At 56.2% G+C, this 22068-nt stretch overlaps 1 protein-coding gene across 1 annotated transcript in view; it reads left to right on the top strand.

The window, feature by feature from the left end:
• FAM222A (family with sequence similarity 222 member A) overlaps positions 1-22068 on the top strand; it is a 55714-nt gene that overhangs the window by 9287 nt on the left and 24359 nt on the right. Inside the window, exon 2 of the mRNA XM_081252709.1 lies at positions 19414-19545. Within this exon, the coding sequence (XP_081108835.1) occupies positions 19464-19545 (82 nt within the window). The 5' untranslated portion in view covers positions 19414-19463. The remainder of the gene's footprint in view (positions 1-19413; positions 19546-22068) is intronic.

Genomic DNA, 22068 nt, shown 5'->3' with positions numbered 1-22068 from the left:
CCAAACTGACTCCAAAAGAAACATTTGCCAGGGTTTTTCTGGCTGGAGCCAAGCATGGAGCTGGGATCCACCCTGGGGGCTTCCTTTAGTGTGGGCCTGGCAAAGTCAGGGGGCTAGGTGGGGCAGGGTTGAGCAGGCCGCGTGGGGCCTGACTGCTGAGACGAGGCTTTTTTGGCCTCAGCAAACTGCCAGAAGTTCCTGAACCCACTGGGTTTTCTCTGGGCTCCGGGCCTTTGCACATGCCATGGAGCTGTCCCAGTATCTGCTGTTCTTTCTTGGCATGGAATGGGCACTGCACAGTGTCGATGCAAATGTGGGCATGAGTGGGGCTCCCGGAACGAGGCGCCTCTTCTTCTGTTTCTAGCCCAGGAAATGCAGCCCCAGGAATTCATTTCCCCCAGGCTGCCCAGGCCTCACAGACTCTGCTCTTCCCATTGGTCCTGGCCACCTGGCATGGTGCCCAGCCCGGCTGGGCAGATGATCCCTGTCCATGGGATCAGCGCTCCTTGGGACCTCAGGAAGGGCTGAGTGGGCTGGTCATCTGAGAGCACTCACCTCTGGAGCAGCCTGCTAGGGTTCTGTTGCCGTACCACCTCATCCCAGCTGGGGGATGTCAGACTGTTGTTTTTTTCCCCTCCATGCCTCAGTTTTTTCCTCTGTAAAATGGAGATAAGAAGTGGATGCGATACTGCATGTGAAAAGCTCTGTTATCTGTCTGTCATATCTCTTCCCCAAGTGAAGGTCTTTGTTCACTGATGTCTTCCCAGGTTCCTAATCAGGACACTCGATGTTTATTGAATGAATAAGTCAGTGAGTGAATGAATGCATGCATGAGTGAGTGAAGTATTTGGAGGACTCTCTGGGGAGGGAATGAGACACAGGCTCCAGGCCAGCCAGAAACTCAGGGTTTTTACACCCTTTCTATTGGAGTCTAGAAACCACTCTGCAAACTGTGGGGATTATGAGTTCCATTCTACTGATGGGGAAAACTGAGGCCCAGAGAGAGCCAGGGCCTCTCCCAAGATCATGCAGCTGGAAAGAGGCCCGAGTTGGGACCGGAACTCTGATCTGACCATGTTCCTGGCCCTCACATTGTAGGTGAGGAACGTTAGGCCCAGAGTGGGGAAGGGATTCAGCCAAGGTCACACGGCAAGGAAACAGCAGGCAGCGTTTGTGGGGTCCTTCCTAGTCCCTTGTAAACTGAGGAAACTCAGCCCCTGCAGCCGCAGAGCCAGGCCAACCAAGTGTGCTGCTCCTCCCTCCTCCCCTGCCCTCTAGCTCCCCCAGGTCTGCACCAGGATCCCTGTGCCAGTGGCTTTCCCCATCAACTTCACAAACTGGCAGCTACAGGCCGCATGCTGGGGTCCTGGTGCCTGAGGCCCGGTACTTGGGGCAGCCCTCCTGCAACAGGTAGCGGGGGAAAGGGGACCCCTGGGACCCGGGCAAGCACAGGCCAGCCAGGCCCCTGGCAAGAGCCCAGGGCAGACACCAGGCAGCCCATTCCCCACCTGGCAGTGATCACCAGCTCCCGTTGTAATCATTAGAACTATTAGAAGGAAACGTTCGCTTGAAGCAAATGTCAGGCGCCGAGTTGTGCTTTGTAAACGCTCACAATTAATGCCAATCAGGGCCGGAAAAAAGCCGGCCCGGAATCCTGTCTGTTTCATCTCATTTGTCAGCTGGTGCCGCTCCGTGTTACACATTTTCATACAATTGCTATAAACATAAAAGGGAAACTCCACAGTGTTCCCGGGCGCCCGGATGGTGCACGCCGGCTTAATTACTTGGGATTCTGCTGTTCACTTGGCCGCCCCGCGCCCATGGAAGGGAGAAAGGGGGACTTTGTGTTGGCAGGATGAGGGCTCCTGGGGGTCAGCCAGGGAGATGGGTCAGGCGCCTGGCCCAGGTCTCCAGCCGTACCCTTCACAGGCTGAGGATGACTGTGAAACAAGAAAAAAAGGAAAAAAAAAAAAAAAACGCCTAAAATACGTCTGCAAAATCCTCAAGGAGAAAAGAGGGACTCAGTGTTCACCAGACTTTGGCTTTGAATCCCATCTCTTAGAATGATCCATCAGGTTTATTGCCCTCCCCCTGCATGCCAGGCCCTGTGCCATTTGCCAGCCGGGCCTCAGTTTCCCCACCTGTGAGTTGGGGGTCATAGCCCAGTAGGTCAGGATTTCAAGCTGACTGGGGCCAAGCTCTGGGCTGCAGGCATGAAGTAGGCTTTTTCTCATTTAGTTGTTACATGGACCCTTTGAGGGCGGGCTGCTGTTCTTAGCAACAGGGAGTGTGAGGCCCGGAGTCTCACAGCCAGAAGTGGTGGAGCCAGGATCGCTGGACTCCAGAGCCCACCCTGCTGTGCCCTCCCAGGGTAACTGTAGGGTCAGAAGGAGATGATGGAGCTAAAAGTCCCGGCACACAGTAGGTGTTTTCATAAACAGTAGCTGCTGTCTTCCCACTGCCTGCAGGTGGGCCAGGGGTAGTAAGGGGCTCAGGCCCAGGCCTGAGGGACAGCACCAAAAGACGCAGACCTTGCTGGATGGAGGCAGTGAGGGGAGTGGTCTATAGGGGGATGCCGCCCGCCGCCCCCTCCCCCAGTTGCCTCTAATCTGCCTCGGAGGTGCTGGGTGCTAACTGCATGCCAGGCCCGCATACCTAACCAAAACCTCCACTGCCCAGAAAGTTGGGCAGGTTGTCATCATTGCCTCCACTGTACAGATGAGAAAACAGGTCCAAACTGATCTAGGGCTGCAGAGCTAGGAGGTGGGGAAGCTGGAGCCAGATTCAGGTTTAGCCACTCCAAAGCCCTTCTCATGCCTTTTCAGCCCCATCCCCATCAGTGGCCTGGATGTGAGGCCTGGCCAACTCTACGAACCCTCCCCAGGACCCTTTTGAGCTCTCTAGCTCTCTGTGGATGGGGTCTTCTGAGGCCAGGCTGGCTCGGCAGGGACACACAGGCCTTTGTGTAGGCTTGGGCAGGCTTGGGCCAGGCGGGGCAGCCAGTGGAGTGGGGAGAGGCGCTGCAGCCCAGCGGGCCAGGGACAAATGCTCAGAGCAGGAATAGAGGCCCCTTTGTGTGGTGCTCAGTGGGGGAGGGGTGCTGCCAGCTGCCACCCTGTGTGACCAGGGAGGCCTGAATCCTCCACAGAGGCCTGCCGCCATCCCCAAGGGACTGGCCAGGGAGCCTGTCATCTTCTCCCTGCCACCGCCTTCCCCCATTATTTGCCTGCCTCTTGTTTTCTGGGGGCCCCGGCTGCTAGAGGAGCCAAGGGCAGCCATTAACCTGGTTTGCCGTGGACCTACTGTGCGCCAGCACTGGGCCAGACATTCCACCATCCCTGCAGGTCAAGGGCAATAGTCCCACTTACAGGTGAAAGCACTGAGGCTCAGGACAGGCCACTTGTCATAGTCAAATAGCTGGTCCTGGGGCCAGGATTTGGCCGACTTCAAAGCCTTTTCTTCCCATGGAGTTGCCTTTTGGGCCTGGACCCAGAGCTGCAATTTGAGGTGCCGCCTCAGTTGCTGGGGTGGCCTGAGGAAGGCTGCTGGCTGTCTCTGTTGCCTGGGCAACAGGGTACCAGGCGTCCATTCCATCCCTCCATCCTGGCCAGGCTCTGGGCTAGCAGCTGCAGCTTTAGTGGAGACCAAGCCCGGGACCTGTTGAGGGCTGCCCTACCCATTAAACTTTCTCCGAGCTTCGATCCCCTTGGCTTAAAAATGAGGATGAAATAGAATCCACCCCTGGGAGCATCAGGGATGCTGGGCCAGGGGGCAGGTAATGTGCTGAGCTCAGTGCCTGCACGTACTCAGGCTGCACAAACGTGGCCTGGGGTTTCCCGGCACCCCTACCACCTCCTGAGAGAGGTGAGAGGACAAGGCAGTGGGTGGGTGGCAGGGATGTGAGGGTGACTCTTAGGAGCACAAGCACATGGCAGGGATTGGCTCACTGCGTCCCTGCCGTAGCCCCATTTTGCAGGTAAGCAGACTGAGGCTCAGATAGCTGAAGTGGCTTGTCAAGGGTCCCAGGGCCCTAAGGAGCCCAGGAACACAGGGAAGGTAGCTTCCCAGAAAGCCCAGCTCTTAGTGTTCTTCTGACCCCCACCTGGCCTGCAGCCACTGACCAAGTCCCGTCTGTGAGCCCAGCCCTGTGGGAGGCCCAGAACCACCCACAGGAAGCCCCCAAAGGCCAGTTGGCTTCCCATGGCATAGTCCAGCAACCTGGGACCAGCTTGCACCCACCAGGTCGTTCCCTGCTCTTTGCCTTTGCTCAGGCCGGGGCTCCCACCAGGAGCGCCTTCCCCACCCCACGCTCATGCGGGCACACTCATGCCTTCTCTTCAGGGGTGACTCCAACTCTCCTCTTCCCTAAAGGGCTCCAAGTCCCTCCTCTGGGCCTGTACCCTGCTCACCAATGCCACAGCCCCAAGCCTCTTTCTCCAAACTCTCCGTCCACAGTGTGGCGTGTAGTAGGCCTTCAGTGAAGTCTAAACAAAGATGCAGCCCTGGCCATCAGGACCAGGTCCCTGCCTAGCCTAGTGGAAGAAACAAACAGATTAGTGACAAGGCTGCATGTCTGGGGATGGGGTCAAGTGCAGGACATCCGAGGAGCAGGCAGGTCCCACCCCAGCTCTCCCTCCTCCACCCAAGGGAGCCAACACTTCCAAGCCCTTACTATGCTCCTGAAAGCTGGGCCATCTCGGTTTAATCCTCCCAGGGCGAGGCAGGGGTTTACGGATGAGACAGGAGGCTCAGGAAGGCAGATGCCGGCTGAGGTCACACAGCTTCTGCGGGCGGAGCCTCTGTTGGAGCCTTGGACCATCCGATCCCAAAGCCTGTGCCCTGCTCCCGGGTGGAAAACTCAGGTACCCACAGGGGCCAACCAGGTGACACAATGAACAAAGCAGCTGCCACTGGGCCTCGTGGGAATGTGGGCTCCAGAGCTGCCAGCTTTAGTTTGTTTTCAAGAGAAACCAGACAATGAGAATTTTAGATGGAATTTTAGTTCTTTTCTTTTCAATACTGGCAACCATGTCACAATTTCTTTTTACGTCAACAAACAGAGCACAGAAAAGATGTTTGTAGGCAGGATTTGTACCCTTCACTGATGTGGTGTTGTCTGGGTGGCGGGACTGATGGGGCTCCCAGGATGTCTTGCCTTCCCCATCCCCGTCCCCGGCCAAGAAGAGTCCCCAGAACCCAGCGGCAGCTCCACGCACCCCTGAAGGCACCCCCAGCCACCGCCTTCACTGCCAGAGGCAGGAGGCAGGGCCCAAGCCCCACGAGGGCACCACCCAAATAGCTATAATCAGCAGCCTCGCCAAGACTTCAAACTCACCCAATTATCCTGTGAGAGAAAAAAAAACACAAAATGAAAACAAATTAACATGTTTGCATAGAAACTGCTTCAGCAACACACACAGCCGCGCACACGCACGTGCTGGCGCATGCCCCGGCGAGGCTGGGAGACACCGCTGCCACCCCTCCCCAGGCCTGGCACCCACCTGGCAGGGCTGGGCCAGGCCAGGCTGAGCCCACGGCCCAGGGCCAAAATGTGCCCTAGGCCCAGCGACCTGACTGTCCCCACACCTGGCTGGGCACTGTCTTAAGTCCACCGGCTTTCACGTTCTTCACTTTTTTCTTTTCCAATTTAATAAACGCATGAAATTCATCGTATGCCAAAATTCAGCCTCACTGATCTGAACCCCTTTCTTCAGATGGGGAAGCTGAAGCACGCGGAGGTTAGTTGACCTGCCCAAGGCTGCACAGCTGGAGAGGAAGAGCCGGGGTTTGAACCTAGAGTGATCAGCCCCGGAGTCCTTGCCCACCCCTGCCCAGCGCGCTGTCTCGTTCCGAGGGCTGTGTGGGTGTGGTGGTCAGGATCGCAGAGCCACGTGGAGATGAGTTCAGATCCCTGATCCGTCAGTCCCTCACTGGATGGCTTTGGGCAAGTGACTTGGCCCTCTCTGTGCCTCAGTTTCCCCTCTTGGAAGACTGGGATAATAATGGTCTGTTCCGCAGGGAGGTTAGGAGGTTTGGTAGGTGAATGACTGCAACGTACTACCTCTGGCGCCTGCCCACGGGGTGGGGTCCCTCCCAGCCCCACACCGTTCAGTTGGCCCTCCAAGGCCTGGCTCGTCAGAAGAGCCCCTGTTGGGGGCCTTTGGACTCCGAGCCAGGCGCTGCCCTTGCCCCCAGAAGCACGCAGTCAAGGGGCTCAGGGGCCCTCCCTGCCAGGAAGCTGCTCGTCCTGGGAATGAGCCCTCTTCTCCGGGCTCCCTGGAAGCTCCGTCTGACCCAGGGTTGGGGTTGCTGGGCGTGCGCCTGATCCTGCCTGCTGTGTCTGATTCTTCTTCAGGTCCTTACAGCCTGGCGCACAGCCGGTGCTCAGGCAAGGCTCTGTGAATGGAGCCATCCCCTCGCTCCCACCCCCACCTGGGCATCTCTGGGGCTTGTCCCTGGGAGTTGAAGGAGAAACTGTGCTGGAAGGACTTGGGGCTTAAGATCTTGGGGCTCAAGGGTCCCCAGGCCAGGGCTGCGGACGCCTCCCCAGCCCCCTCCCCCTGCCCTGCAGGACCACAGACAAATCCCTTCACCTCTGCAAGCCCCTTGCGTTCGTCTCTGGTCCATGACGGTGAAAGCTGAGGGTGGACATCGCCGGCATGGTGGGCACCTAGTGGGCGGTGGATTCGAAGTTGCTAAGAGGGTAACAGAGTAGCCCCTGCCCCCGATCGAGTGACAGTACTTGATCACCCGGCTTAGTCCTCACCACAACTGGGTGAGGGAGGGGAGGTTTCTAGCCCCATTTTTCAGATGGAGAAACTGAGGCCCCAAGGAACTCAGACTCAAGAGAGTCCCACTGGTAAGTGGCAGGGCTGGGGTACAAACACAGCAGTTCTGGGTTTGCACTTTAGCCGCGGTGCTGTTTGGCCCTTCCTGGATGCCACCGGTCAGGGGTGAAGGGGGCAGTGTCTAGCAGGTCTGGACAGTGAGGACTAGCAGGATGCCGTCCTGGTGTTGGTGGTAGAGGGTTAACTTCATTGGCCTCAGGTTATTTGGCATCAGCCTCGGCCTACCGTCACGCCCACCACTCGGCCATGGTGGCCCCCTGAGGGCGGTGACCCAGTGCCCACCCCAGGGGTGGCTGGTGGGACATTGGGTGCCCACTTGGAATCCCAGCCCTCCCTTGGCATGGCCCTGCCAAAGGCCTGAGAGTCCAGCAGACCCAGCTTCATGCCCCCATCCCACCAGCTGGCCTCAGACAAACCCTTGTCCTCTGTCTCCTGGGAACGTGGGAGGCATGGCTGTGCCCGCACCTCTCAGGATGGGCTCATGTGCTCGCTGCCAGCTGAAGCAGCCCCTTGCTCAGACTTGTGAGGAAGCGGCCCTCCCCCTGTTCCAGAGGATTCCCAGCCCTCGCGCCTCCAGGACACAGCTTGGGATGGGGCTTCCATCCGATGTGCCGCTCACCCACCTGTGTCGACGAACACCCACTCAGTTCTCTGGGGGCCCAGGTGTTCCAGACGTGCAGAGGGGTTGGTTGGATTGAAGTGGTAAACTGTGCAGTGAAACAAGGAGGGGAGGGACCCCAGGGGCCAGGGCAGATGACCAGAGAGGAGAGCTGTGAGCCCCGGGCATGCAAGGAGTGTTCGGGAAAGAAAGGCCCCAGTGTATCCTCTGTTCAGTGCGGATTTATTGAGCATCTGCTTTGTGCCTGGCCTCAGAGTGGGAAGACTAGAGCTGGGTCTGTGAGGCCCCAGGCTCAGCCGCCTCCCGGCTGTGCACCCCTGGGCAAGCCAGGCAGTCTCTCTGGGCCCAGCCTCCTCCCAAGGGGCTGTGGAGAGGGTCAAGGTGGGACGACATTCAGTACGAGGTGGTTGAGAGCCAGGGAGTTCCACCCTCAGAGGTTCAAACCCCTGCCCTGCCCCGCCCCTTGGGGGTAGGTGGGAGCCGCTCCGGTGGCTGTGTGTGGAGGGGGCATGGCCCCTGGCTCTGAGAGCAGAAGCTGGGGGCCGGTGGGGTACAAGAAGCAGGGAGAAAGTTCTTTTTCCTCCCCCATGACAAAAGTAATACTTCTCTTTTAGTGTTTGGAAATGACAAGTCTGATCAAGAAAAATTTGGCCATCATCCAGCTGCCCAGAGCTGGGGACTTGGTCTGACACTGGGGCCATCTTTCCCAGGTGTAGGGCGCTTGGGGAGGGTCTGGTCTTGCGTGGCATGAACGACTGTCCTGGTCAGTCAGACCTCACGTGAGTCGGTGCAGGGACACGGCCAAGTCTCTCCTGGGCCCTGCACCGACCGGCACGTTCCGGCCTGGGCTTCTGGAGCCACCTGCCCGCTCGCCTGCCCGCCCAGCAGCCCATTGCCTGGCGTGTAGGGGCCGGAGCAGCCGTTGTTCTGCACACATCTGACCCCGTCTCTGCCCCATCAGATCCTTCGTAACCGTCACCAGGCGGTCGGCCCCGTCGCCGATTCAGTCTCGGCTTCGCGCTGTCACAGTCGTTGCTCTGCGCCGGGGCCGATGTTGAAAGGACGCCCATCTTCTGGGCCCGCGTTTCAGAAGCGGGGGGTGGGGGCGGTCTTCATGTGTGCGTGTGGGTGCGCACACACACACGGGCCTCTGCCTCTCGTCACTGAGAGTAGGAGTTGGAATGAGGCAGGCAGACGAGGGCCCCAGGCTGCCACCTCCAGCCCCTGCCACCTGCTCACCCTGAGTACCTACTGTGTGCCCCAGTGGGCAAACACAGCAGAGTCTGTGCTCCAGTACAGGAGGTAGATGCTAAGCCATTCCTCAATAAGATAATTTCAAAGTGGTAATGACCGTGAAGGAACTACAGTGGCCGGGGGAAGAGGGTTGCCAGCTTAGACAGAGTGATCAAGGAGGGCCTCTTGGCGGAGGTGAGGTTTGAGTTGAGGTGTGAATGAGGGGACGGAGCTGGCGCAGAGAGTGCCACCCCACCTGAACTGAGATGTCTTCTACGTGGGAAATCCACCCCAGATTTCAAAAACTTACTATGGAAAAAAGGTCATAAAATACCGCATTAGTAATTTTTGAATACTGATTCCATGTTGAAGTAATACTATTTTGGATATATTGGATTAAATAAAATATATTATTTATTTATTTAGTTACTTATTTTTTTGCGGTACGCGGGCCTCTCACTGCTGTGGCCTCTCCCGTTGCGGAGCACAGGCTCCGGACGCGCAGGCCCAGCGGCCATGGCTCACGGGCCCAGCCGCTCCGCGGCACGCGGGATCCTCCCAGACCGGGGCACGAACCCGTGTCCCCTGCCTCGGCAGGCGGACTCTCAACCACTGCGCCACCAGGGAGGCCCTAAAATATATTATTAAACATAATTCCCCCTGTGGGTACTAGAAAGTTTATAATGACATTATATTTCTATAGGAGAGCACTGGATCTAGAGTATTTAGGTAGAGACACAACTGTAATTGCAGAAGCCCTGGGGTGAGACCAGGGTCGGCCTGTGAGAGGACCAGGTGCACCAGGGAAGAGTGACAGAGTGGGCAAGGAGTGAGGAAGGGGTGTGCGCAGGGCCGGCTGCAGAGGATATTGTTAGAAATGCCTTGGAGGCCAGCGGGGGAGTTTTGAGTGGGGAAGGCAGTGAGTTCCATATAGGAAAGCTCAGCCTGGCCCCTGCAGGGTGGAGTGTGCAGTGAAGGGGCCCGAGTGGAGGCCTGTAGGTGGTGGGGCGCCTGGTGGGACCAGGGGCCTGTTGTAGAAGCGTGGTCCACAGGACCTGCTGGAAGCTGGGCTAGACCCGATATGCTCCCATCTGTCTGTCTCTCCACTCCTGGATTTCGATGCCTTCCCCTCCTCCTGTCTCTCTCCCCGCCCACCGCTGTCTCCCTGTCAAGTCAGTGAATTTACAGCACCCCAGCTTTGTGTCCAGGTGGTCAGTGGTTGAAATCCCTTCCGAAAAGTTATTTTTAAGAAAACAGAAATGATGGCATATTTACCATAGAAAAATTATAAATGCAGAGAAGCACAAAGAGGAAAAATCAAACTCCCCAGCGGTAGGGGAGGCTCTGGCCCAGCTGGGGTTTGAACCCAGGTGGTCTGGCCCCTGCACCCCAGCACTAAAATCATGGCACCCTGCGGCCAGATGACACAGAGGGAGCTCCCCTACCAGAGAAGGGCTTAGGGACACTGCATCCGCAGCCTCGCTCACAGCAAGGGCAGAATTGGGAGACCTGGCCCACACAGAAGTGGGGTTTGCCTCTCAGGGGTTAATACTTTTATGTTTGTGCTCTTAGTGGTCCCAAGTGCCCTGTCTTGTTCCCCCACCGCTGCCTGGAAGGCTCTACTGATTTCTGCCCCAGCCTGACCCCCAGAAGTATTTGTTGATCCTTGATTTAAAGACTAGCCCTCACCGGCCACCCCCACCTAGGCTCTTCTCTCCTAAGCACTCCTGGCTCTTCCTGCCAGGGCCCAATCTTCCACCGGTCTTCCCCTCCCCCCAGGGTCTAAACCTCCTGCCCGTCTGGCCCAGGCCCACCTCTTCCAGCCCCTCCGCCTCCTCAGGCCTCTGTTTCCTCACGGGTACACACACCATGGTAATCATCTCTCTCCTTCTCCCAGGCCTGGGGTGGGTTAAATGAGGTGATGTCTGTAAAGTGCTGAGCCCATGGGGAACACTAAAAATAAAAACGAGTTCCTATTATTGCTCCGAGTGTTAGATTTTCTCCTTCTCTGTTGCTGGGTTAACCCTGAACTGTGGATGTAGGGACCTGCAGTAGGCGGGAGGATGGCTGGGCGCATCCAGCCCTTCCTGGCTCTACAGTGGACCTTACCTATGCCCCTTGCACACAATGTTTCTTCTTCCAGACCCCTTATCCCTAGAGTCACCTGGTAACATGTTGCTCCTCTTGGAAGGGTCCATGGCCTCCTCCAAAAATACTGGGTTGGGCCTTTCTGCTGGGTTCCCCTGGCCCCCATTGTAGTAGCACCACAGCACTGATGACATTTGGTATGGATTACGGCTTCACCTCCCGCCCCGCCCCTTTGCTGGAAGGTGACTGCCACTCTGTCATTAAGAACTAGGAGAGGAACCAATGACTTGTAGGATGGGACCCCGCCCCAGACTTCCCCCCTTGGGAGCTGGCTCTCAGAGAAGAAGGCTCTCAGGGAAACTGGCCGGGGGGTTCTGAGACTTGGGGGCTTTGCTCTCCAGCCAGGGCTTCCCGAAGGTTCGTTTTCACGCGAATGAGCCCCGCATTCATCCCCTAGGTACTGTGGTGGGGGCCTCTGGGATAGAGCCAGCCAGGTCTGCTGCTGGTGGCAGTGACTGCCTATCTCACCCCATCACTGATAGGGTGGCTTTTGAGCCTTTGTGAGCCCCCCACCTACCCATGCACCCAGCACCTGCTGTTAGCCTCTCCTTGCCCTGACCCAGCACGTGTCCACAGAAAGCGGCTCTCCCCACCTTGAGGTTTGGGGGACCCTGCCGCTGTCCCCTCTGTCCTGGTGACCCTGCCAGGCCAGGACGGGATGCTCTCGGTCTTCTCCAGCAACCCAGAGCTGCTTCAGGTTCTCCACACCCACTGATGTCTTTCAGGTCTCCATAAGCTTGTCTGTGTAGTTCTCTGCTTGGGACCCCATCCCCCTTGCCTTGTTCACTTGGCTGTTTCCTACTTACCTGTTGATAATAATCATAAATGATACTAGTAACGGCTACCACTTGGGGAGTTACTACTGTGACCCTAGCACTTTATGTGTACTAAGCTGTGGTAAGGAATTAACTCCTTTTTCAGACGAGGAAACTGAGGCTCAGAGAGATGGAGGCATTTGCCCAAGGCCAGACTTAATGGATAAAGCTGGGATTTAGTTAAGAGACAAAGCTCAGGCATCTGGCTCTGAAGCCTGGGACACAATACTGTCACCCCCCTTATGAGGCAGTGGGGCTGTCCCTTTGTCTTGACAGCCCCCAAGCTAGGTAGGGTGGCTCCATCAAGGGTACACTTGTCACCCTGCCTTGTAATTGCCCCTCTGATGCACACACTCCTCTCCTGGCATCTGCCTCAGCGTCTAGCACAGGACCTGGCACATAGTAGGTGCTTAATTTGTCACGTGGTCATCTCTGTAGGTTGGAGTGCTGCCCAGGGCAGATCACGTCAAGGTAGTTCCCATGGCGACTGACAGCTAGGCTCCCAGGCTCCGCCCCGCCCCATTTTCCAGGGTGCCTGAGCTGGGAGCTGGCCGTGGTGCTGAACGGCCTGGGGACCGCCGCCCACCCCAGCCCGCAGCCCTGTGTCCCAGTCGGATACTTCCTGAGCCCCGCCTTGCCCTAGCTCCCTGGGCCAGCCTTTCCCCCATCCTTCCTTCATGAGAGGGCTTCCTGAGGGCCTACTGTTCACAAGCACTGGTCATGGCACCGTGAACCCATGGAGAAGGGATCGGGGAGAGCTGCTCGGGGCACTCCAGTTATTCATCAAACATTTATGGGGCCTCTCGTGTGTCTCCAAGAAGGCTTTGAGGAACCTGGGCTTCAGGTGAATGCTGAGTAGAATTTCAAGGGCTTCAAGCAGAAGGGACTGCCTGGGCAAAGGCCTGCAAGTGTGCAGGTGAGAGACATGTCTTTGAGGGATGCCCGCCTCTGGACTCTGCTGCCCGCCATCCAGAACTCGTGGCTGGTGGTTCACTCTTTGGCCTCCCCTGCAGCCCAGAGCCACCAGCATCTGTGGCTCCAGTGGTCTGCCCAGGGTAGGGCCCAGACAAGGTGCTAGAAACTATGAGTGAGGATTAATGGAGGGGTGCTGGCCCCCAGGCAGGAGGCCGGCGTCTCTGTCCTAGGAACAGAGGGAGCCAGGTTATGCTCAGTGGCCAGATTTGCATTTTAGAGACCTCCGGCCTCTGGGGGTGGGGATCGATGCAGCGGTAATACGTGGCAGTAGTGAGGCCTCCTCTGGAAGGGGCCAGTGCCCTCCCCCTCCCCCAACCTTAAAAAAAAAAGAAAGTGAAACTCCCCTTTCTGGTGCTGCAGCCCAAATGGCGGTGGGAAATAATCACTTTTCACAGGCCCCTTTATCCACAGCCAAGCCCTGCGCCAGTTTAATCAGCAGTGCCAGTGTGACTTGAAGATTCCCGGGCTTGAGAGATGAGGAGAGGGGTTAAAGAAAACTACCCTGCCTGCCTCCTCCACGCTAATGCAATCTCTAACCAGATCTGCCTAGCCGCAGCTCAAATTGCTTTTTAGATTAACATTTAATTATTAACAGGGTCCCCTGGAAGGCCTCGGGCTTGGGCTTGGAACAGGAATGGGGGAGGGAGCGGCAGGAGGGGGTGGGGGAGGGCTTCTACTCTGGCTGCCTCGCGGAGAGAGTTGGGGCGGGTGGAGGGGGAAGGGGTCGGGGAGAGTGGGGTCAGGAAGGGAGTGAGAAAGGAGAGAGCAGGGAGGAGGGAGGGAAGCGCCAGGATAGGACGGCAGGTGGAGTGAGCGACAGCCGTAGAGGCAGGAGTGAAAGACAGACAGACAGACAGTGGATCCAGCCATCGTGGGGGAAGGGTTGCGCACCCAGGCTCCCTGTGGCACTCTCGGGCAAGGGCCCCTCCACCCTTCTCTCCTGGCCAAGGGCAGGCAAACCCTGCCCCTTGTGGTTTAGGGGGCACTGAGCTTTCTGAGGCTTTGTGCTGCTGGCCTGGCTCATGGTGGTGGGGACCCATCCAGAGAAGGGAGCCGGTACTCAGGGCCGCACAGCCAGGATCCGACCGAGCTCTTCCAGGCTCTCAAAACAGTGCTCATTCCCCTCCCCAGGCCCTCCGCCGTCTGCCTCTACTTCAAATTCTTCCCTGCATCTGGGGGCAGGCTCTGGGGCCAGGACAGGGTGAAGGAGAGCAAGGCTTCAAGTGCAGCCCTGGGGATGGAGGTGAGAACTGGGGGGCGGGGGGGGCACTCCTGCCCCCTCCCCGTGAAGGTTGTGAGGGCCTGGGAATAGCAGGCTTCTCCTTCACCTGTTTTTAGGGAACTCAGAGTCCTGACTGACCACTCAGCACTTAACATGCTGGGTTCTACCAGCTTCCTGACTCAACATTCCAAATCCCTCAAGAACAGACTACATCTAGAACCCGCCCTATGTGGACTCAGCCCTGTGTCTTGCACACAGGTAGTGCACTGGATTGTGTTTGAAAACCACATGCTAACATCCCCTCAGAGGCTCAAAGGCCCTCCTACGATGGGCTGGGCCACTGCCCGTCAGGGTTCAGCAAGGGAAACTGAGACTCAGAGAAGGGCTCTCGCTTCCTTAAGGTCCCTCAGCCAATCAGAACCCTGGTGCTTGCCCCCTGCCTGGCAGGTGCAACCCTAAGGCCTCCGGGGCTGGCCCTCTACTGTGAACTTCTAGTCCCGTTGGATGCCGGGAAGGCCTCACATGACCTTCTCCTCCAAGCCACAGCGGGTCTTTGGCCTTGAGTGGAGCCACAGAGGCCAGAGTAGGGAGCTGCAGGGAAGAGGGAAGGACAGAGGCTGGCAGCGGCACCGCTCATGGCCTTCACAGGGTCACAGCCGCCTCCTGCTGTGGAGCCCAAGGACGTCCCTGCATTCCACGTGCTCCAGGGCCAGCCCAGTCTGGTGAGGGGCAGACCGCTGACCTACAGGATACATGGGGGAAAGTCCTGCCCACCTGCCACTTCAGAGAAATATTGGAGGCCGGAGGGAGAGGCCAGGGAAGTCCACTTTGAACAGGCTGGCCTTGGGAGTAGGCAGTCACTTCCGGCTGGATATTCTGTTTTGGCAGGATGTTCTCACCGATTTCCATACTCCCAGCATATGGCACGGGGCTGGCCCCCAAAAGATGCTCAGGGAGTGTTTGCTGTCTGAATGAATGAATGAGTGAATGAATGGCTGGGTAAATGACAGCTGCCTCGAAACGGTTCCCTCCTGGAGGCAGGGCCTTGCTTTAGCCACCTCTGTACTGTTCTGCTCACGCAGGCCTCTCGCGTTGTCCTCCACGAATGTTTATGGGATGAGTAGGTGGATTCCTGAGAGTCCCTCTCCTCTCGTCTCCCTCTCTGTGACCCCAGCCCCTCCCAGAGTAGAACCAAAGACGTGGGCACCGGGGAGAAGCAGGACTTTGCTTCTGGAGCCAGGGCTGGAGGCCGTACAGTGTGGAGCCGTGTTGACACCCTCGGGCTCTGCCACCCAAAAGCTGTGTGACCTTGGGCAGATTACTTCTGCTCTCTGTGACCATTTCCTAATCTGTGAAATGGGGCTAAAAACAGAACCCACCACAGCAGCTGCTAGGAGGATGCTGTGAGATATAACAGACAGGGTGCACATGGGGCGTGGCACAGAGGGAGCATTCAATCAATGTGCACTGCTACTATTAGCACTAACATGCGTATTGTAATTTTCAAGCTCCCTGTTCCCACTGGCAGCGTGGGGGGTGGCTCCCCAACGCCCTCTGCAGCAGGACAGGCTGGGAGAGATGACAAAAGGCGGGCAGGGCCAAAGGCCCCAATTCCCTGTTCTTTTAATAAAAATAAAGACAGCCTTTAGATGTCCTTCTGCTGTGCATTGTTCTGCCAAGGCGAGCAGCACAGATTCAGTTCCTCCTCGGACTTGGAAAGTTCCTTTCTTTCCCCTCCCGTCACATTTTCTTTATCTAAAGCTCAGCTATGAAAGGGCATATCGACAGCTGGGGGCGTTATCTGGTGGAGGGGACCTTTTCCTAGGGGTGCTTCCGAGATAAGGCGTCTTATCAGCCCCCATGTCAGGGACGGTGCTGAAGCATTCTAATCATTGAGGCTTGCAACGTTTCCCCCCTCCCCCCCTTTTTTATTATTAAAGTCACAAAAGACCTTGGGCTTATAAACAGCCTGATTTGCTGATAGGGTTTCAGAATGAGCAGCGCTCCCAGGATGGTCCCTGGCTGGGGCAGTAATGAGTTGGGGCGGGGGCTCTGAGGGGCTGGCTTTCTGCAGATGGGATGATGCCAAGTGGGGGGCGGGGGGTGGGTCATGGGAAGATCATGAGTGTTTTAGGCACCTGCTCCAGTCCTGTCTCCAAGCTTGCTGTGTGACCTTGTGCAGGAGGCTTGGCTTCTCTGGGCCTCCATCACTTCATTTGACAATAACTGATTCATTAACTTAGCCATTCATTCAACACCTATTTATTAAGTGATTACTCTTTGCCAGGCACTGGGGAGAACGAGACAAATAAGACATGGTCCTTGCCCCTGAGAAACTCACAGTCCAGTGGAGAAAGACAGACATGAAAATTGGCAATTACAACTCTGTGTGATTAGGGCTGTGAGGGGGGATGCCCAGAGGAGGGGAGCCAGAGTCTGAGTTAAAATGGATCAGGTGGCGGTGCTGTAGGCAGAGGGACCAGCACAGGCAAAGGTTTGGAGGTGGGAGGCAGCCAGGCTGGAGGGAGCGCTAGGAGGGAGCTACAAGAGATGGGGGTGGGAGGTGGGGAGGACAGGTCAAAGTGACCTTGAGGGCCAGGTAAAGGAGGTTAGGCTCTACTTTGGGACCAGAGAGAATTTTTATGGCCAAAGACGGGGCTCTGTTTTGTTTGTCTTGTTTGTAGATGATGTGGATGATACCGAACTGGCCCCTGCCCATGTCCCACGCTGGAGCCGCCCACCTGCCCCAGCAGCAGGCACAGGGCTCCTGGGAGAATGGGCAGGGAGAATGGGTTGGGGGGATTGGGGGTGTAGAGAGAGAAATCGCTCCTCTCCAAGTGAAGACAGCCTCTTAGGCTGCTGGTCCTTCAGAGGCGAGGGATGAAATGATCCAGGTGGCTGCACCAGAAAAGCTGAGCTGAGGCCTTCACGTGGATACCGTCTCCTCTGGGGAATCCTCTGTGGCCCCCCTGGGCTGGGCCACGTGGCCGCTCGGCTCCCAGAGCTGCCCGGTCGTCCACCATCCGAGCACTCGGAAACCAGAGCCCTGCTGGGAGGGCAGCTCACGGGGTCTAGAGAGGCCCCAGAACAGGCAGCCTACCCCTCACACGATTAGCACTGCAGTCCCAGCCTGTCCTTTTCAGCTGAAAAGCATGCTGGGGTGCGTGGCCCCTGGGGAGGGGGGGTGCTGGAGAGGGGCTGGGCTTCTGGGCCCCCAGCGCCTGGTGAAAGGCCAGAGGTGGGGAGGACCTCCCAGAGTGGGGCTGGGCTTGGCCAGGACCCTGGAGAAAAATGACCTGGGAAGGATCATGGAAGTGCTTTTCCAAGGCCAGAGAGGGGCAGTAGCTCCCCTGGGGTCACACAGCAGGCACTGGGGCAGGGGAGGTTCCAGGCTTCCAGCCCAGGTTTCCTCGGTGTGCCAGGTGGCTGGCCTCCCTCCTTCCTGGCCCAGCGCTGCCCCAGCCTGTGGGGAGCGGTGTAGCCCAGTGGAGAGGGGGCAGGTTCACCCAGTCACTGTCTGCTGGGTGGCCCCGGGGAGGGTGCTGCTTCCCTCTGGCCTGGGTTTCCCCATCTGTGGAGGGAGAGGGCTTGCTTGGGTCCTGCAGCTGGCTGGCCTTTTCCAGCTATCCCCTTTGTCCCCTAACTCCTGCATCAGAGCAGCAAGAAGTGGCTGCTGCTCTGGGCTGGAGTAGGGGCGAGGGGCCGGGCTGCCCGGGTCACCACAGGCCTCTTACCTTCCAGGTGGGCACGTGATTGTGCGTGTCCATGCACTTCCCGCGTATACTGAGAGGTGCCAGAGGAGCGTGTCAGTCGGGGTGGGCAAGGGTATGACGGGGTGTGCCCACCTGCAGGAAAACGTATGCAGCGAGCACGTCCGGGATGCATGTGGACGCCCAGCATGGCAGGCGGCACGTCCACGTGTCCCCGGGTGTCCAGGGGGACCGGCTGCCCCCATGTGTGCGGGTGTGTCCCAAAGGGCCCCAGCATGGCCTGCTCCCACTGTCCGCATCCCCAGGGAGCGGCGCCTCGTTCCCGCAGTCAAGGGCTTTCATCCCTACAATAGCCCTACTTCATTCCCTTTTTAAACTGTATAATTTCTGCCTGATTGTAATGGCATATTTTAAAATTACCAGAAATCAAAGTCAGGAAGTGGATACCAGATCTTTCACTGCATCGCTGCATTAAGGCTGGCGACTGGGCGCGTGGCGCATGAGAACCACCGACCCTCCCCCACCCACCCCCCACTTTCTCTCTCTCTCTCTTTTTTTTTTTTCTGAGACAGTAATAGGAGAAAATTGGTTTTGAAACTGAATAAAAGTCCCTTTCAGAGTAAATCATTTCTTTCAGGCTACCTTTGCTGAAAGTAAAATAGAGCATAATGAAAGGTGGGTACGTGATTGTCTTTCATTTACTGGGAGTCCAGGACAGACAGGAGGCTGCACCCGTCTCGGGGAAATACAAGATTGGAATAATTGCGCCGTAACAAGGAGCTTGTTGTGAAATTAGTATCTTAAGAAAGTAGTGAAAAAAGGCTTTTCCTCATGAATACTTCATTATTAGAAGAAAGCGGCAGAATTTAGGGCTCCAGACACCTGTTTAGTGTTAAATAACTTCTCTTTCTTCCCCTTCAACACACCCTCCCCTCCACTTTCTTCTTTTTTCAACCCAGCCCAGCTTGGTGGCTCAGGCCTTGGCAGTGGCGGTGGCGTGGGAGCAGGACAGGGTGGGCATGGGGCGCCCAGGCTGGGTGGACATCAGTAGTGTCCAGGGTTGAGCCCGTCTTCTCCTTACCCTGACCCTGGCAGGAGACCTCCCACCCTCTCCCCATCCGTCCAGGGCAGGCTGTGTCACCCTGCCCCTCGGGGGCTCTGGGTTCTCAGAAAAGTGGGTTCTGTGAAGATAAAGATGCTCGTTTCTGTGTGAATCTGGGCGAGTGAGCACACGTGGACCTGTCTGGAGCCACATCTGAGCTGCTGCCCATGGGGGACCTCGCCCCAGCCTGGCAGAGCTGCCCTGGGTGGCCCTGCCCTTTCCGTTCGGGATAGGGGACTTGGTCAGGGGGCCCTGGTGGCCCTCAGGGCCTGGGCTCAGGGCTCAGCACAGGTCACCTCTGGTTCTCCCGGGGACACCATCCCGGGCATCTCCCCTCCAGGGGCGCTGTGAGAAGTCTCCAGGCGGGGGGTGAGGGCAGACCATCACCTGAGTAAGTGGGGACACCCATTCGCCCAGTGGCCGTTCCCGGGCACCCTTCCATGTTGGTTCCCAAGATGACCAGATGGGGTCTTTGCCCTTGATGAGCTCAAGGCTGAAGGTGTGGGGCGGGGAGGTTGGTACGGATTTGCTGGCAGGCGGTTACAAGAGAGCTGGAGGCCACCACCCCTGGAAGGACGGCCTGCTGGGGGAACACGGAGGGGGAGAGGGTCTGAGCAGGCCTGGGGGCGTCGGGAAGCCCCCTGGAGGAGGCGGCCCACACAGTGAGCAGGGCTGGGCGGGGAGGGGGGAGGGGGGTCCAGAGCAGCCCCGGTGACCAGTGCCTCCTCTCCCTCCTCACAGGGCCCCTGCCGCAGAGCGCATCCCCCCCGCCGCGGGCCCCCAGCTCAGCCATGCTGGCCTGCCTGCAGAGGACCCAGAACGCCCCCGGCCAACACCTGGTCTGCCCGACCAAGAGCCTGGAGCTGCGCAAGTGTGAGTGACACGCCCTCCTTGTGGCCCTAGCCCCGCCCCTTCCTCTGCCCACCCCGAGTCCACGGGGCTGCCTCTCTCCTGGACACACCAAGCTTTCCCCACCTTGGGCCCTCACAGGGCAGCTCCCAGGTGGGGAAAGCCGTCTACACTCCGGCACATCTGCCCACCACCACCCTGCTTTGGACCGTCCGTGTTCTCCCAGGCCTTTGCCCAGGCTGTGCTGCCTCCCTGGGGTCCCTCCCCACTCCCTTGGTCTGGCTGACTCCCACTGGGCGTGACCTCCTCCCCAGCAGCCTTCTCTGACCACTACCAGCACCATGGCCCCGACCCCAGCACTTCTTCTGTGACCTGACCGTGTGTCCTGTCTGTCTCCCTCTGCATCAGCAGAGAGGATAACGGGGAAGCAAACACAGCCGGCCCTTGAACAATGTAGGTTTGAACTGTGCAGGTCCACTTATAGGTGGATCTCTTTCTGTAGTGAATAGTACAGTACTACAGGGTCCGTGGTTGGTTGAATCCGCAGATATGGAGGAACCGAGGATACGCGGGGCCGACTGTAAGTTACACCTGAATTAACCACCACGTTGTTCAAAAGTTCACTGTAGTCCTGAATGGGATCCCAGCTTGCGGCCTGAATTGCTGGGCGATCTTGGGCCTGTCTTTTCCCTCTCTGGGCCATTAGGGAGCTGCACTTGGTAACCTCCAAGGGTCTGTCCTCCTTTGCCATCCAGGACAGGGCTCCCAAACCCTCTGATCTGATTGTTTTTAACCACCATAGGTTGTTTGGGGGTTTTTTTTTCCCCAAGTATTTAGACACATTTAAAAACGGGGAGGTTTGTATAAAAATCTGGATGTAGTGTGTCTTGAACACAAATCAGAGGATCTGGTAACATAAGCCTGTGTTCCTGTCCTGTAGCTATTGGTTAGAATGTAACTATTGCCTCTTTAAAGGGGACACCCATCTCCAGTTCACCACAGTCCCCACCCTTTCCTATTGCCTCTGTCCTATAGTGCAGGAGTGGTTGCCATTTACCATAGTGTTTACGTTGTTGCTTTTTGCTTTTTTAATATGTATTTTATCTTCAGACCTGGTAATACACTCACGTGGTCCAGTATTCAAAAGGAATAAAGGGGTATAGAGATAAAACTCGTCCTCTCCCCGCTGTTGCGTGTCCTCTCACAAGACGTTTTATGCACATCCCAGCAAATATGTGTGTATATACATATTTTATCCACTGTCCTACCCCTCACTTTTTCACTTAGCAGTATATCCTATATGTCAGCCTCTAAAGAGCTTCCTCATTCTTTTGCCATATAGTTTTTCATAGCACGGATGATCCATAATTTATTTGACCAGTCCCCTAAGAAGAACCATACCCAACCTGTTGCCATTACAAGCAGTGCAGCAACAAACTCTGTCACTGTGTATGTGTCACAAAGGTGTGAATAAAACTACAGCATAAATTTCTACAAGAAGAAATACTGGGTCGAAGGTATGTGCATTTGTAATTTTGATGGATGTGGTTTGACTGACTTATCTATTCACCTTCTTGATCTATTTTTCTCATTGGGTTTTGTCCTTATTAATTTATAGGAGCTCTTTGTATATGATGGAATTAGATTTCTGTCTGTCATATGAATTGCAGATGTTTCCCCCAAATTGTCATTTGTCTTTGATTCTGCCATGGAGGAGTTTTTTGAAGTATGGCCTTTGGATTTTTTGTCATACTTAGAATGTCCTTTCTCACGCTGAGGTTATTTAAAAAAAAAAAAAAAAAGGCGTCCCCAGGGATTCTTCTAGTGCTTCTCTGGTTTAATTTTTAAAATATACGATCTTTGATTATTTGATAATTTATCTGGTGCAGAGTGTGGGGTATGGGTGCAAGTGTATTCAAATATCAGTGCAATACTGTTTTCATTATTGTAGCATTATAACACATTTAAACATTTTTAATGGCTTTATTGAGATATTATTCACGTACCATACAATCCACCCATTTGAAGTATACCATTCAGTGGTTTTAGTGTATTTACAGAACTTTGTATCCAACACCACAGTTCATTTTAGAGCATTTTTATCACCTCAGAAGAAATCCCTTACCCACTCCCTCATCCGCCTGGCTCCTCCCTTCTCTATAGATTCCCCTGTTTTGGACTTTCCTAGGAAGGGACTCATACAGTATGTGGCCTTTTGTGACTGGCTTCTTTCCCTCTGCATAGTGTTTTCAAGGTTCATCCATGCTGTAAGCATGTATATAAAACATTTTAATATTTGCTGGTGCTTCTTGCTTGTTATTCACCATCCTCTTATGCAGAAATTCCTTGGCTGTTCCATTAGTTTTCTGTCTGGACTGTAGAATCAACTTATCTAGGTAAGAACAAAATCCTGTTTGGGTTTTTACAGGGATTGCATGCAATTTATAAATTAGGAAGAAATGACATTTTTATGATGATGTCTTTCCCTCCAATAACATGATCTATACCTTTCTGTTTGTTCACACTTTCTTTCGTGTCCCTCAGGAA

Source organism: Mesoplodon bidens, assembly GCF_964165515.1.
Source record: "Mesoplodon bidens genome assembly, chromosome: 13".
Taxonomy (NCBI): Eukaryota; Metazoa; Chordata; class Mammalia; order Artiodactyla; family Ziphiidae; genus Mesoplodon; species Mesoplodon bidens.
This window is presented reverse-complemented; position numbering and strand designations above follow the sequence as displayed.